The sequence below is a fragment of the Desmodus rotundus genome, chromosome 9 (genome assembly GCF_022682495.2).
Source record: "Desmodus rotundus isolate HL8 chromosome 9, HLdesRot8A.1, whole genome shotgun sequence".
NCBI lineage: Eukaryota > Metazoa > Chordata > Mammalia > Chiroptera > Phyllostomidae > Desmodus > Desmodus rotundus.
Window position 1 is genome coordinate 33,627,251 of NC_071395.1, and position 15,871 is coordinate 33,643,121.

Sequence of the window (15,871 nt, forward strand, 5' to 3'; positions counted from 1 at the left end):
GCCGCCATACCACATAGTATTTTTCAAGGACATTTGATTTGATTGCAAGGGCTTTGCTGTGTGATTCCTAAAAATGCAAATTCACAAAGATGTCAGCAGTGAACAGAATGGCGGGGGTGAGAAACAAGGTTGAATGAGGGAGTCCGCCCTCATTCCGTTATCTCTTCGGTTCTTGCAGCAGACCCGTGTGACTGCAGCTATTGTCTCCATCTTACAGATGAGTAAATCGAGGATCACAGCAGTCAGGTGACCTGCCTAGAACTACATGACTAGTAAGTGGCAGAGCCGGAGCTTGAACTCAGCCTTCACCCCTGGGAGTAGGGAGCTTCGGGCAGAGAGGCAGGAGATGAGGTTGGACAGGTGGTGCCCCTGCAGAGGGGACACGCCACTCTGGCTACACGGCAGAGGGTCTCTCAGAGCAGTGACTCTCAAACTCTAATGTGCACGCAGATGATGCGGGTCTCTTGTTAAAATGAAGATTCTGATCCTAGAATCTCCCTGAATAACATAAGAAAAATGAGGCCTGTGATCCCCAGAAGCTCCTGACTCAGCGTGACAGTTGATAATGTGGGGACTATCGACCAATGACAGGAAGTGGACTGAGAATCAGGAGGTCTTACCTCTTTTCCTTTTCTTGCCTGTCTCGCAGTGCAAAGGGGAGGGGCGGGGGGTGAGAAGAGGCCTGGTGGTTGTATTCAACCGAAATAACAGCGCGAGGCAGTCCCGGGCTGCAAGAGACAGGCCCTTTGGTCCAATTCCCTGTCTAGTGAGAACAGCCCACGCTCCCCGAGTGCCTGCGCTCAGGCGCCGGTGTGGACAGAGGCCAGGTGAACAAGACAGGGTTCCTGTCTTTATGGGCTTTCCCCCTTCCTGGAGGAAACAGACGAGTAAACACAGTGACACGTGTGACAAGAGCTATACTAGAGGTACAATAAATATAGTTCCAAAATGCTCGGGAGAGCTGAGGTCCATGGTGAGTGGTCACCGTGTGCCAGGCACAGTGGACGATGAAACTAACTGAAAGGAAATATGCAAACCCCCAACTTCCTCAGCAACCAAATCCACATCTTTAAGTATAACTGACATTAAGCTTCTCCTTATTTCTCCTATAATAATTAAAACCCAGCTCTGGCTGGGTGGCTCATTTTGTTGGAGCATCGTCCCATATACCAAAAGGTTGCGGGTTCGATTCCTAGTCAGGGTGCATATGGGAGGCGATTGATTAATGTTTGTCTCTCACATAGATGTTTCCTTCTCTCTCTCTCTCTCTCTCTCACCCCCCACTTCCTCTCTCTCTGAAATCAATAAACATATCCTGATGTGATTAAAAAAATTAAAACCCAGTTCCTCTGGCGGCCACCCTCCCGGTTTAGTAACTAGACAGCACGCTAGTGTCTAACATGTAGTGCGGATGAGGCACCGGGACGTTTGTTGGAATGCAGGCCCCTCCCCTGCGCTCCGTGGAAACTCAGACTCCGTGCTATGAGTGGTGTCAGGAGTGTGGCAAGTGCCTGCGGGGGTTCTCAGGCCACTCACTGGCCCATTACCGGGTCACAGGCAGAGTGGGAAAAGCATAAACTTTCTAACTAGACTAGACCTCCAGTCTGGTTCTACCACGTCCTAGCTGTGTGACTCTAGGAAAACCAATTAGCCTAGCCCTGGATTTTATCATTGTAAAACGGGAGTAATGAATACTTACCTGGCAGGGTGTTGTGGAGGGACGTGGAGGCAGGCCGGACAGGGGCGCCGAGTGCCTGCTGAGTCCCTGGAACAGTCGGGCACCAACTAGGTTATGCTCATCTATACGCATCTCGTCACTTAACAGGCACTATCACTATCCCATTGTACAGAAGAAAAAACTGAGGTAGAGTAACTTGCCCAAGATCAACCAGCAGAGCAGGGATTTGAACCCAGATCTGCCTGACCTCAGAACCCCTGCTTTGAGTGGCTGCTACACAGCCAGTCACTCCTGTGATCAAATGGGTGGGAATACACTTTGCATTTCAGGATGTTTTATGCTCATTCAACACGTTCTCTCAATTCCTGGAACTTGGGGCTGTCACTCTCCAAAGTTTACTTGACATTGCCCTCTTTCCAAGAATTCCCCTCTCTCTCTGAGAAGGGTGCTCATTATCATAATACAAAGGCCAGGTCTGGTGACAGATAAATTCAGAAGGGACTGTCCAAGCCTGAGGTGTTCCCTGTAGTTGGACAATTCCTTTCTGAAGGATGTATGATTCTACCAGCTTGTGACGTCCCCCTTCCCACCCCACCCAGGCAGCTTCCAGGGTCTGAAAAACTGGGCACTGCCCAGTGGGTGTTGGTCATGTCCCTGGGTGTGAGCCTAAGCCAGACACAGCCAGGGAGCAGACACAAGCCAGGGGAAGGTCCCAGAGAGGCCCACGCGAGGTGGCTCAGCCCTTGATGACACTGAGGCAGTTTCCAAGTGTGTGCCGAGAGCCTGGCACTCAGGAGCCATGAGTCGTAGCCAGAAGGCTACTCAAGAGCTAGGGAAGAAGGTGGGTCCTGGGCGAGTCAAGAACCTTCCTCTTCTCTCATCCAGCTCCCACCCAGGGCAGGCAGTCCACCAGCACCCGTGACAGACAGGGACAAAGCCTCCTCTTTCTCATAGTGCTAATTGTTAGAATTATGAGCAGAGCCATCAAATCCTTGAACAGGAAGCAACCAAAGGGATGATCAATGAGGGGACGGAGTTTTCAATGAGGGGAGGAGACGTGCAGAGAGATCCTGTGAGGGCCCATCGGACCGCTGTTCACGGGCTCCAGCCCAGCCCCTCCATCCCACGGCCCCTCATCTCACACTCGTGTCGGCTGCCCCACGGTCAGTGCTGGCCACATTTCACAGCACTCGGCAGTTCAGAGACCTTCCTGAGCACCCAGGGTGTGCAGTGTCGGCGGGAGTGGGGGAGCACAGCTTTGACGTATCCCCTAACTTTGGCACTTGAGGGAAACCGGGTCACAGATGCCCCACCCCTGAAATGGGTTCTGAGTTTGCCCCAATCCCGTAGGCTGCTGTGAGGCCCTCCGGCAGGTGAAGCCCAGACCATCTGCTCTTCACCCAGCATCAGACATAAAACTCCCACTCCACTAGTTTCCAAGCTGGGAAGCCCAGAACTCAAGAACAGTCTAGAAGTCCCAACATTGGTGCTTCAGAGCTCTCCTGAGGGCTCTCTCAGGATGCCAGGGCGCCTCGCCACCCTTTATTCCCATGTGACACTTGCCCTGGCCAAAGCTGAGCTCCGGTCATTGCTCAATGAAGTGTGACCCTACCTATGCCAGGCGGTGCTTCCTGCAGGTGGGAGTTCAGGAGGCACTGCCAGGAGCTCCCGGTAGAGCGGGGAGACAGTCCCCACCTGGGGTGTCTTCTCTCTGTTCACCCTCTCGAGGGCATATTGGCTCGGAGAGGTGAGGGAGCCAGCCTCTCCTGTGGTCTGGCTGAGGGCCCAGCGGGGATAGCCATGCCGTGGGCTCCACTCCAGCAACCTGGCCCGAGAGGCACAGTCCTGGGACTGGCTGTCGGTCCCAGATGGCCCCCACTTGCTGTCCTTGGCAGTGGTCAGTAAGTTAGGAAAGGGCCACACAGGCGAGCCCGGACCTTTTCACATCCCAGCTAAGGATACCCATACCTGGGAGGGTCCCCTGCCGCATTTTAAACCCTGAAGTGCTTTGGGGTCACGAGCTCTGTGACACAGGAGGAGCCACTTGATGATAGAGATGCTGATACTGCCGCACCCACCCCACAGGCTGACATAGTCAAGGGCACCTGCAGGTGCTGTGGTAGGAGTTACCCGTGGTGGGACGTGCCACCCAAGCTGCAGAGATGAGGAAGTGAAGGCAGAGGCTGAGCAGGACCTGAAGGATGATGGGGTGGAAAGTTGTGTTTCCAGGGGAGGGGACAAAGACCCAGTGTGGCTGTGGCTGCTGTGGGGGACTGAGGGGCTCAGAATGGGGGAGTTGAGAGCAGGGCACCGGGAGAGCTGGTTGTACCTTTGAAAGATTTGAAGAAAGGGAAAGTCTTGCCCATCGCAGGAAGCAGGGAGCCAGCGCAGGTGAGAGGTGACAGTGAGCATGCTAGCCTGAGCCTTTCCCACTCTCGCTTTTGGGCACACAGTTTCTTTCTTGGGTGTGCCATGTCCAGACCCCCCTCATTCCAGAAAGCAGTGTTATGAGGTCAGGGGAGGGGATCAGCATCCTCTTTCCACAAAGGGGTCACATAGCCTGCCCAGAGCCACTCATCTCTTTAGGGGCTGAACTAGGACTGTGTCCAGTCCCTTCGGGCTGCTCATGCTCCAGCCTGGAGGCTGCGTGTCCAGGGTCGGGGTACCAGTGGGAGCAGGAGAGGGCCCTCTTCTGAGTCACAGGCTTCTCACTGTGTCCTCACATGGTGGAAGGGCCGAGGGAGCTTTCTAGGGTCTCTTTTACAGGAACGCAGAACCAGTCTGGCACCTGCCTTGGCTGCGAGGCCAGCAGCTGCAGTGCTCGAGGCAGCTGTGAGCACAGCCCCTGCGTGCCGGGAGCGGTGGTCTCCTCCCTCCGGGCTACAGACCTTCGAGAACAGGTGCCCCCTTTCCCCAGAGCAGACAGTTTCCCCTGGAAATAAATTCACATGCTCAGTCTGGTTTCTAGGGATGTGGGGGGAAAATTGTTACATTTTTCCCCAGAATCTAAGTTGCCATCTAGCAGTGCACTTCAAAGACCCCCACTCACCTTCTTTCTTAACATTATGATTAGCATTATTAGCATTAACATTAGCATTATTCTGGCTCTCAGAGGCCAAGCCCAAGATTAGATAATGCATCATATTTTACCCAGGCTTCTAAATGCATTCCTACACAGCACTGATTCAAAGAATAAGCTGGACGTTTGAGGACAGGTTACACAAAGTATATTCAAGCTTCAAGAATTAAATCTGGTAAGAGAAGGGAGCCTGTTCTGATCCCTCACGCAGGGCTGGGAAAATGGCCTGGAGTTTATTCCCAGTCTCTCTTCAACATCAATCAGGGGCTAATTGCAGCTGTTGGGCTGGGACAGCTTAGATAGGAGCCATAGAAATAGGGATTAAACAAAATGCCCTTGATCACCTTGCCCTTGGTTTCTGTCTGCCCAGATCTACGCTAATTACGATGCTTTCACCTCGGGTTGGCCCCCGGGCGCTGGGATTTCTCTGGGGCAAGCATCAGAGATGCATTCGGAAATTTCTGCCCCCAGTGTGCTTTCAGATTTGCACAGGACCATGTGTCAAGCTATTGTCGCTGTTTTCTTGTTTTTCCAAACTAAGAGAACAGAACAGAAGCTTTCATAGGCAAAAGTGCATAATTCTCCAGAAGACAAAGGACTAGCGAATAGAACAAAGCGGATCGTGAATAGGGTTCCATGAAAGCCTTTTTGTTGGAAAGAGGAGGATCTGTGTGACAATCCACACATTTGCACCGGTTTCAGGAAGCAGAAGCTGCACTCAGTTGAAGAATTGCTTCTGAGGCTGACAGTCTGATATTTATGTCCTTTGTTGTTTTTTTTTTAATCTCCTAAAATCTTTAGGACACTTTAGACCTATGGATATGAGACCCAAGAAAGTATTCAAGTAGATCCCATTGGCAACTAGGTGTAAAGGTATTTGCTTCCCAGGGATGCCAAGAGGTCAGGTAGTGTTTCAGACAAGCAAGTAATCAGGAAGTGGGCAAGGATTGCTGGGAAAGGAAGCAAACTCTCCAGATTTCCACAAAAATGCTGCTTCTCCCAAATGCTTCAGGGGTCGTTCGTAAAGAGCAAATGCTCTCCTTCCCTCTGTGGCTGCTACGCCTCTAGTGCACCCGGAGAGGTGGTCAGCCTCTCAGCGCCTCAGCCTCGGGGGGATCTGGTCATTGCCCACTGCTGCGCAAGTTAAAGACTGCGCCACACAGACGGTCTCCGGCTGGCCACCATCCTCAGCTGCCAGCACCCGCAGCCACACTTGCTGCAGGTAGGGTGACCAACCATTCCTGTTAGCCAGGGCCACAGAGGTTTCCAGGCTATGGGACTTTGGGGACAAAAACCAGGAAGATCCTGGGCAAAACAGGTTAGGGTGTCACCCCCAATTTACTGTTGTTGCTTTTTCAGTTGCAGTTATATATGTGTGTGTGTGTGTGATCAAATTCACCATGTCAGCCATTTTTAAGTGCACAGTTCATTAAGTACATTGGCAACGTCGTGCAACCGTGGCCACCATCCACCTCCAGAACCTTTTCATCTTCCCAAACTGAAACTCTGTATCCATCCCCCTCTTCCCAGCCCCTGGCAACCACTGTGCTCTCCTCGGTCTTTGTGAATTTGTCTGCTGCTGTAAGCACTTCATGTACGTGGAATCATGTAGCATTTGTCCTTTTGTGTCTGGGTTTTTTTTCACTTATATATTGTCCTCAAGGTTCATCCATGTTGTAGCATGTGTCAGAATTTTCTTTCTTTTTAAGGCTAAATAATATTTATTTATATGGACATACCACATTTTGTGTATCCTTTCGTCCACCAACAAACACTTGGGTTGCTTCCACCTTTTAGCAACTGTGAATAGTGCTGCTGTGAACACGGGTGTGCAAGTGCCTGTCCGAGTCCCTGCTTTCAGTTATTTTGGGTGCTCACCCAGAGGTGGGGTCGCTGGACCCTGTGGCAATTCTAGGTTCAATTTACTGAGGAACCTCCATTTGTTATCCACATCATATTACCGCAGGCTTTGTCTTCATTTCGCCCAGCTCAGAGGCAGAAGAACCCCTCTTCTAACGCCCCAGGAAATCACTAGTGACCCATGAGACTGGACTGAAGAGACCTCACGGCAAACCACTTACACACTCAGATTGGATCGGCCTGTCCTCTGAATTTCCTCGCTGGCCCCCCTCCTGGGCATCTCCTCTCTCCCCACCCCCTCAGCCACCAAGCCCAGCTAAGGAGGTCTCCTCTTGCAGAGCAGTGTAATTACCGCCTTTAACTACTTAATCCTGCCCTTGGGGATTCACCTTATAGCTTAAGAAACAACCTAAGAAGCATTCCTGTCTGACTGGAGGAAACAAACCTGAGTTAGCTCCAGCCCAGCAGAGACCACAGACACAGTTATTGCAAGAGGCCACTGGTCCTCTGCCACGCCCCCTCCCCCCCACCCCCGCCCCTTCATGTGCTTTCTGCCCCGAGGGGAACCAGCCCAGTGTGCTGACAGTGATGCAATAACGTCCCTTCCCCTCTCACCAAGCACGATACCCTAACTGCAGGAGGGCAGGCACTGCGGGCTGCACCTCTGAGCATCCAACCAGTGCCCTCATCCCGGGACAGGGGATTAGAAGTCAGCACGTCCTACGTTTGAGCCTTTGCCAGGGACGCATTGTATCCACACTGAGAGTTGAGTCACTGGGGCTGGCTTCTCAGGTTTTTTAAAATAAAGTCTTAAAACTGGGAGGCCCTGGCTAGTTTCCATATCCTGCACCTTGGTCTGGGAAAAAAAGACTTAAGCCGTGAACCACTTACCTTTGTCTGACTGGCATTGTTCAGCTTACTTGGCGTATTACCTACCACCTAATTGTGCTCCTCTCGGTTCTTGGAATAAGCATTAGGCCTTTTCTGTAGATGTAGACAGAAATTCAAGGAACATCAGCGACTTGCCCAAAGCCACACGGCTACTGAGGTGTAAGGTTCATCCTGAACCCAAATTCTAGCCCCAGAGCAATGGATTTCCCATGTCTGCAGCCTCTGGGACCCAGCCCGCTCCAGGAGGGCAGAAGTCATGGAGAGGCCCCAGCTCTGGGCTCTGGTGGCCCTGCTGTGATCCGAGGGCCACTGTGCACAGCTCCTTAACTTCCCTAAGTTGGCCTCCCCAAACACGAAACAGATCGAAACACCTCTCGTCCAGAGCTGTGGGAAGATGCAGTAAATAATGTATGGAAACTGTCTGTGACATGATGTGGCAGGAGGCGGGGCTATGTTGTCATCGCTGCCCGACTGTCTCCATGGCAGAAAGGAGAAGACAAGGCCGGAGTGGGCCATCCCCAGACCCGGCTCTCTGTGACCACTTAGGGTACCACTGTCCTCCCCCGCACAGGGTCGGCAAAGATCCGCACTCACTAAAACCTCTGGAAAACACTTAATTTATAGAAAGCCTCTCAGTTGTATGAGCCGGTAGGACGTTGTGCTAAGTGGAATTAACTAGTCACAAAAAGACAAGTACTGTAGATTTTACTCATATGAGATTCCTAAAACAGTCAAATTCATACAGACAGGATAGAACAGGGGTGGCCAGGGGCTGGAAGGAGGGGGAACGAGAGGTGGCTTTAGTGGGGACCGAGTGTCAGTTTTACAAGATGAAAAGCTGGAGCTGGATGGCGGTGACAGTCGCACAACAACATAAATGCGATCGATGCCCCTGAACTGTACACTTTAAAATGGTTAAGAAGGTAAGTTTCACGTTATGTGTATTTAACCACAGTTGAAAAAAGTTCTGGGGAAAATAAAAAGCCGCCTAGCCTTGCGCCTTTTGCTTAGGTTTCTTCGGAAGCAGTAGGGACTTTTTCTTTTATTTTAATTTTTTATTGTTATTCAATTACAGTTGTGTGCCTTTTCTCCCCATCCCTCCACCCCACCCCAGCTGAACCCCCCTCCCTCCCCCACCTCCATCTTCCCCCTTGATTTTGTCCATGTGTCCTTTATAGTAGTTCCTGTAATCCCCTCTCCTCACTGTCCCCTCCCCATTCCCCTCTGGCTATTGTTAGATTGTTCTTAACTTCAATGTCTCTGGTTATATTTTGTTTCCTTTTTTCTTCTATTGATTATGTTCCAGTTAAAGGTGAGATCATATGGTATTTGTCCCTTACCGTCTGGCTTATTTCACTTAACATAATGCTCTCTAGTTCCATCCATGCTGTTGCAAAGGGTATAAGCTCCTTCTTTCTCTCTGCTGCATAGAATTCCATTGTGTAAATATACCATAGTTTTTGGATCCACTTGTTTGCTGATGGGCACTTAGGTTGATTCCAGTACTTGGCTATTGTAAATTGTGCTGCTATGAACATTGGGGTGCACAGGTTCTTTTGGATTGGTGTTTCAGGGTTCTTAGGGTATAATCCCAGCAGCGGAATTGCTGGGTCAAAGGGCAGTTCCATTTTTAGTTTTCTGAGGAAATTCCATACTGTTTTCCACAGTGGCCTCACCAGTCTGCATTCCCACCAACAGTGCACTAGGGTTCCCTTTTCTCCACATCCTCTCCAACATTTGTTTGTGGATTTGTTTATGTTGACCACTCTGACTGGTGTGAGATGGTACCTCATTGTGGTTTTAATTTGCATCTCTCTGATGGCTAGTGATGCTAAGCATCTTTTCAAGGAACTTTTTTCTACATGCTTATAGTCAGGCTACCTCTTAAGCAGGGACTCAAATTAGTGTTTAAGGTGTAAGTTGTTAAGGTGTAAGGCCCTGCATGGCCGCCGAGTGGTGAGGATGGGGCTAATGTTGCTGTTTTTCTTGCAGTGTTAGAACAAACAGTTTCTTTGAGCATCAGATGAAATAGTTGATTTGTGTTCAGTGGTCATAACTGAATACACATTCTAAGGGACTCCCGGGCTGGGACGCTCACCGGGAGGAGCCCTCAGCATCAGGCCCCTCCTTGCACAGGGAGCACAGACCAGCAGAATGGCTGGTTGCCAGCCCTGTTGCAAGTGTGGTTTTGTTTCTCCCCTTCCTTTCATGCAGAGTGGAAGGCATCCAAGCTGCATGCGTACATGAGGTGGTTCCACCCAGGCGGCCTTTGTCCAGTAAAGGAAACTGGGCATGTGCCTTACTATCACCTCTCTGCCCAGCTGACTCTGATGGGTTTTAAACCCTAAATTGTCCTCTGACCTTTGACCAGACCTATTGGCCATAGAAAAGTGTCCCTTTGTCCCCAGCAGGCACCCACTGGCAGGCCGCCTCTCACAGATATTCCCAGCACCTGCTCAACCTCAAAGTCTCCAACTTCAAAGGATCTTTTCAGACCAAAGATCCAATTCCTGAGGCCAAAGTTCCAATGTAAATCATAGAGTTCCTAGCTTTTCAAAGAGATCTATCTTCAAATTATAAAACACTGCCAAAGAGAAGTGATTTGAGTAAAACCCCAGAAGACCTTAGCCAATAAAACAATGAGTGTGAGCTGGCCCAGTCTTTTGCACAGACTTTACCACTGTATCCTTCGGAGGGTTTAGGCAGCACCCAGTGCCGTTCCAGGCTGGCTCGGGCCCCCAGACAAATGAATGAATGAATGACCGGTGGCCCTGCGGCAAGCCCGCCGTCATTAGTCCGGCGCTTGTCTACAGCATAGATTCTTGCTGGCAATAAATTTAGGTTGTCGTGCCTAAGGACTGAAGTGGAGGCTATAAAATTTAATCCTGACTCTGCCATTAAATACGTTGCTATCACCAAGAAGACTTTCTATCTTGATTTTTCTCATCCATCATTGGAAGGGATCTATAGAAGTACATGAGAGTGAAAGAGAGAAGAAAACGAGATGCTTGCTAGTGAAGTTGTTTATTTGTCTACCTGCAATGCTCTGGATTTCTAATCCGAAAAGTGAGGGAAAAGTGAGGGAAAAGTGAGGCCACTGGGGCTTATCTGCATAACCACAGGGAGGGTCCCTCTGGGCCTCACGATTTTTCTACATTGGTTTGACTCCAAGCAGCAGGTGAATGACACACAAACGGCACAGAAACACTAACGCAATAACAACTCACAAACACAGGCAGAGAAAAGGGTGAGAAGGACTCAGATCTCGTGTCGAGCAGGAGTAGCTGTGACCTTAGTGACAGAGTGTCAGTGATGGAGAACGCTCCGCACTAGGAGCCTGGAGAGCCCGTGAGCTGCATCCCCACCTCTGCCACCGCACGGCTGTGGCACTGAGCGACTCACTGAAACTCCCTGGGACTTGCAGAACACTCCAACTGTCCTGCTGGTGGCTCAGGACTGGCTGTGCGGTTCCAACAAGGTTGCCATGTAGTCAAGTATGGAAACTGCACCTGCTAGGCCGGGTGAGGAGTTATTATCACATCCTCCCCTAAGAGAAAACACCGAGGCACTAGAAATATTATGAACCTCCAGCTAGGTCCCTAAGCACAGAACTCTCTCCATACCCTCCAGCCAACTCTGCCCAAAGAGGCAGAAGAACTTCGTTGCCAACAGTTTGGGTTCCTGAGTCCGATTGTCTGAATATCTGATCCCAGCTCTGCCATTTATGAGCTTTGAGACTTGACACAGTAACTCACTTCGCTGAGCCTCTGCCTCTTCACACACAAATTGTGGAAATAATAGTAAAATTGCTGAACAGAATTGTAGAAGGTTGCCTATTGCATATTAACAACCCCTGTTATGGACTGAATGTCTGTGTTCCCCCCCAAAATTTATACATTGGGGCCCTACCCCCCACTGTGATGGTATTTGGAGGGGGGCCTTTGGGAGGCGACTAGACTTTGAGGTCATGAGTGTAGGCCCCCATAATAGAATCAGTGTCTTCATAAAAAGATAAGGAGAAATCTTTCTCTCTTCATCATGTGAGGACAAGTGAGAAAGTGGCCATCTGCAAACCAGGAAGAGGGTCCTCACTAGGAACTGAGTCAGCCCACAACTTGATCTTGGACTTCCTGACCTCTGGAACTGTGAGAAATAAATGTCTGTTGTTCAAGCCACCCAGTCTTTGGTATTTTGTATAGCAACCTGAACTAATACATAGCCCAAGAGCTTAGAACAGTGTCTGATTTATAGTAAAAATTCAATAAGTATTAGCGTATATTTATGTTCCACTCCTTGGAAACTTTATTAAGAAATATCGCAGACATTCTAACATGTCTCAAAAATAATATAGCAGCACACTCACCACCCACCATAAGGTGTGACATATTGCCAATACATGCTGAGGCCCCCATATACCTTCTCTAATCACATTCTCTCCTTCCTGCCCAGAGGTCACCGTGCTCCTGAATTTGGTATTTATCATTCCCATGCATTTCTTTATACTCCAACTCCATCTGTACGTATCTGTAAACAATGAGACTGGGCTGGAAATACCATTAAGCCAGGACTGACGTGCACTTCTTCCAGAAGGATTTAGACATAGCATCTAATGTAGCACAAAGTATTGTTTGGCAAGCACGTCCTCATTTGTCACCTCACTATGTGTGCCCTCTCACTTCCCTGAGCTGGGAACGTGCTCGTATCTCCAACTGGACCAATTGATGATGCATATCGTGAATTAGGTCTCCTATTAGCAGCCAGTGCCCCGGCTCATTGTTGATGCCCCCTCTTCCCTTCCAGATGGAGATGCGGCTCCAGGACCAGCAGCTAGCCAGACAGCTCATGCGCCTGCGCAGTGACATCAACAAGCTAAAGATCGAGCAGACCTGCGACCTCCACAGGCGGATGCTCAACGACGCCACCTACGAGCTGGAGGAGCGTGATGAGCTGTCAGACCTCTTCTGCGACTCCCCGCTGGCCTCGTCCTTCAGTCTCTCCACGCCACTCAAGCTCATTGGAGTCACCAAGATGAACATCAACTCCCGGAGGTTCTCCCTCTGCTGAGAAGCCCTGGAACTGGGCAGAGGAGCCAGAACTGGGGGTTTGGGAGGCGGGGAGGAGGCGTGAGAAGGGGGTTGAGGCCGAGTTACCCCAGAAGCAGGACTTCCCTGGGATCAGTGAAGCCTGGACCCCCAGGACCTGTCGGCACGTGATCTCCCCGGGGCCCCTGTTTCGGAGCCCGACATCCCCATGGCCGGTTCTCACCTAATACCCAAAGAGTCCTGCAGAAGGGCCACTCCACCCAGGTGTCCAATGAGACCTGGGTTGCCAGCATGACATTTCTCAGTCCTCCCCTCAGTGATCCATATTCTTGTTTCCTGGAATCACTGGTGCTATGAGAACTGGGATCCCAAACGGGGGCACAAAAGCCGTGATTCTTGCCAAAGGCTTCCCCATAGGCCCTGAGCCGCCAGGGAAAGGTGACTAGATATGTCAGGTGTGCCCACCTTGCTGTCGCTGTCCTCTAAGTACTGGCTCGAATTCACCCTAAATAGGTGACTCAACAACCTTGACAGGGACCCACCAGAAAAGGAAAACCAAAAGGATACAGTGTAAGTTGTATCCATCTTGTGCCAGTGTAGCACAAGCACAGACGCCCTCTGTTGCCTGCCTGGCCACAAGTACCAGTCCCAACCTCCAGAGAGTCCCTTTGCCACCACCCCACCACCCTGGGGACGTGCCTAGGAGACCACTGGTGACTGACCGGGCAGCTCTGTCAGTGAGTTCCCCATAACTGAGTTCTCCCCCGGGCCAGCCAAGGCCCCCTGGTGCATTCTGACAATGTCACCTACGTCACCTTCTTGTCCTTCCCAGAAAAACTCGAGGGAGCCCAGACGCTTGCCCTGAGCTCTTCCGAGGTTCTGTGCCTAATTTAAATGACTAATTTTAATTGAATCAGACTGTTACTAATCTGTCACTAACCTGTTAATAATTGTTTGATTTTTGTCCAAATGGTGAAGCCAGATGGGTAGGTGAAGTACAGAGGTCCAGGATTTTATTTGAAAAGGTTCTTCCTAATGCCCAGCACGAGGATCTAGCAGGTGAGGACTGAGACCTGAACAGGTTAGGGAAGTTGACCTGGGAGAGCGCCACGCATCAGTGTTCCCCGCCAGCTGGGGTTTCTGACCTTTGATGCCACCCGGTGGAGGCCTCGCACTCACCAAGGAGTACAGTGAAGCCAAGGAAGGAGAGAATGACTTCCCTCAGGCTACGCAGCTCACTAGTGGCCATAGAATATTGATGTGTTAAATCATTATTGATAATGCCTGGACAGATCCTATGTCAGTGAACTTGAACTCCAAAGATGGTCCTAAATGCTTTGCCAAACCCTACAAACTTCCACCCTCTACTGTCCACTTCATTCAGCCCCCACTTGCACCTTCCGTTTTGCAATTCAGAGCATTTGGGTCTCACTCACAGCAATGTGTGGGCAGCAGACCCTCAGAACACATGTCACCGATCACCGACAGTCAAGGTAAGCTGTCCCGCTGCTCTGGCTTTCCCGTTTCGTCTTCCCGTATGATCTCACTGGGGCCCAAGTGTGCGCACGTGCACACACACACACACACACACACACCAGGACCCACATTGGGAAGAGGGTGTTTTTCTTCTATGGCCTGGGAGTGGACAGATGCAAATGAATGGCCTCTAGTTCGGCAGAAGAGAAGTTGGTCTGTTCCTTGTGATATCAAAGAGCTGGAGGGTGTATGCTTCCTTCAAAGAAGTTGTAACCACGTGGCCAAATTTGTTTTGGCCCAACTCTGAGCAGTGACAGAGGTCTGAGGCCAAAAGCACTCATTTATGGGGACCTCGGAGGCAGGCCAGCCCCCTCGGGCAGGAAAGGAGGGAGATTTTCTCTACTCAGTGAGTTCTCTCCTTCGGAATCCGTACAAGCACTGCCAGGGCCCACAGAGGCGTTCCTGCCAGCCTTCTTCCAGACGAGCCCCGAGGTCGTGCGGTATCAGGAGGGCCTACGCGTGCTCACCACACACCTATATATACATATACATACACATACACAGGAAAGCTCATTCCACATTCAGAAAAACAAAGGCCGACCTGATCTTCTTTCTTTCTAGAAATCAGTTATCGCAGTAACCAAAAAAGCTGGAATCAACTACAGTTGAATGATTTAGTCGAATTTCATCAACCCAATTAATTGGAGTCAACTGGGCAAGCCAGTTGCTCAGTTAGCCTGATGCTTACTTCTTCCCCTTTTTTGTTTTGTTTTGTGAGAGTAAACTGAGTTCAAGGCACACTTGGTTTTCATAGGTTACGTATCTCAGTTATTTTGCTTAGTTCATCCTCAGAGAACTTTATTTTGAGATGAGGAAGAAGGAGAAAGAGGAGGGGATCAGAGAAGAGAGGTGGAGGGGAAAAGACAGGTGTGTTTTCCTACTTGTTGTCTGGTGTCTGTTACTTCCTTTATTTCCACGGTGAGCACAAATAATTAACCGAGTCAGTTCAGCTTGTGAGGTCGCTGCTTCGTGTGGGCCAAGAGATGCCAGCTCCCCAGAACAACCCTGTGGCTTACCGCGTGTATGCAATACTGTTCTCAGTTTTGCTCACTGTCTACCTGTCTCCCCGCCTTCCCCAAGGACCCCTGGGTATAAATCTCAAAGTCTCCATTGACACTTCGGTGTGCGGGGATGTCCGATGCCATTATGGGCTCCGCTGTGGCCAGAGGCCTGGAGAGCCGGCCCCAGGCCTCCTCCATGTAGCAATACCAAGTGCTATTACATAATCGATGGACAATTTCTGATTTTATTTTTTATGATTATTTGTTTCTATGCTGATGTTAGAAAAAATGAAATAAAAATATTTCAAAAGAAGATAATCTATATCAAGAGAAATTTACTTCCTTTTATATTGTTTTTGTTACAGCACAGGGCCAAGCTCTTAACTGGGGGAGAAATAAAAAAGGATGAAAGAGAGAGAGAGAGAGAAAGGAAGGAAAGATTTGAGCAATCAGCCAGTGAATGGAGAAGAAGATTCACCCCAATCACTCCTTCCCCTCTATGGTGCCTTCCCTCAAGGGGCTGCCTGTGGGCTTCCCAGTGTGAGCCAAGTGAGCTCAAGGTGTGGAACCAAGAGGGGCAGCCATCATCCTGAACTTCACCAAGGCCAGCGCCACGCTCTCCCACAGTGGTCCCTCCTGAGGGTGGCTGGTGGAGTTCAGAGCATTTGGGTCGGACTCATGGCAATGCCTGGTCAGTGGAACCACAGGACATACATTTCCAGTCTCAAGTCCATCACTGAAGCGTGGTGCTCGGCATTGCCATGCTCTGGGAACTTGTGCCTTG

At 50.2% G+C, this 15,871-nt stretch overlaps 1 protein-coding gene across 1 annotated transcript in view; it reads left to right on the plus strand.

Annotated features, from left to right (window-relative positions):
- Positions 1-15,387, plus strand: part of FAM167A (family with sequence similarity 167 member A) — a 36,742-nt gene extending 21,355 nt beyond the window's left edge. Inside the window, exon 4 of the mRNA XM_024568593.4 lies at positions 12,309-15,387. Coding sequence (XP_024424361.2) covers positions 12,309-12,572 — 264 coding nt within the window. The 3' untranslated portion in view covers positions 12,573-15,387. The remainder of the gene's footprint in view (positions 1-12,308) is intronic.
- The last annotated feature ends 484 nt before the right edge of the window (positions 15,388-15,871 follow it).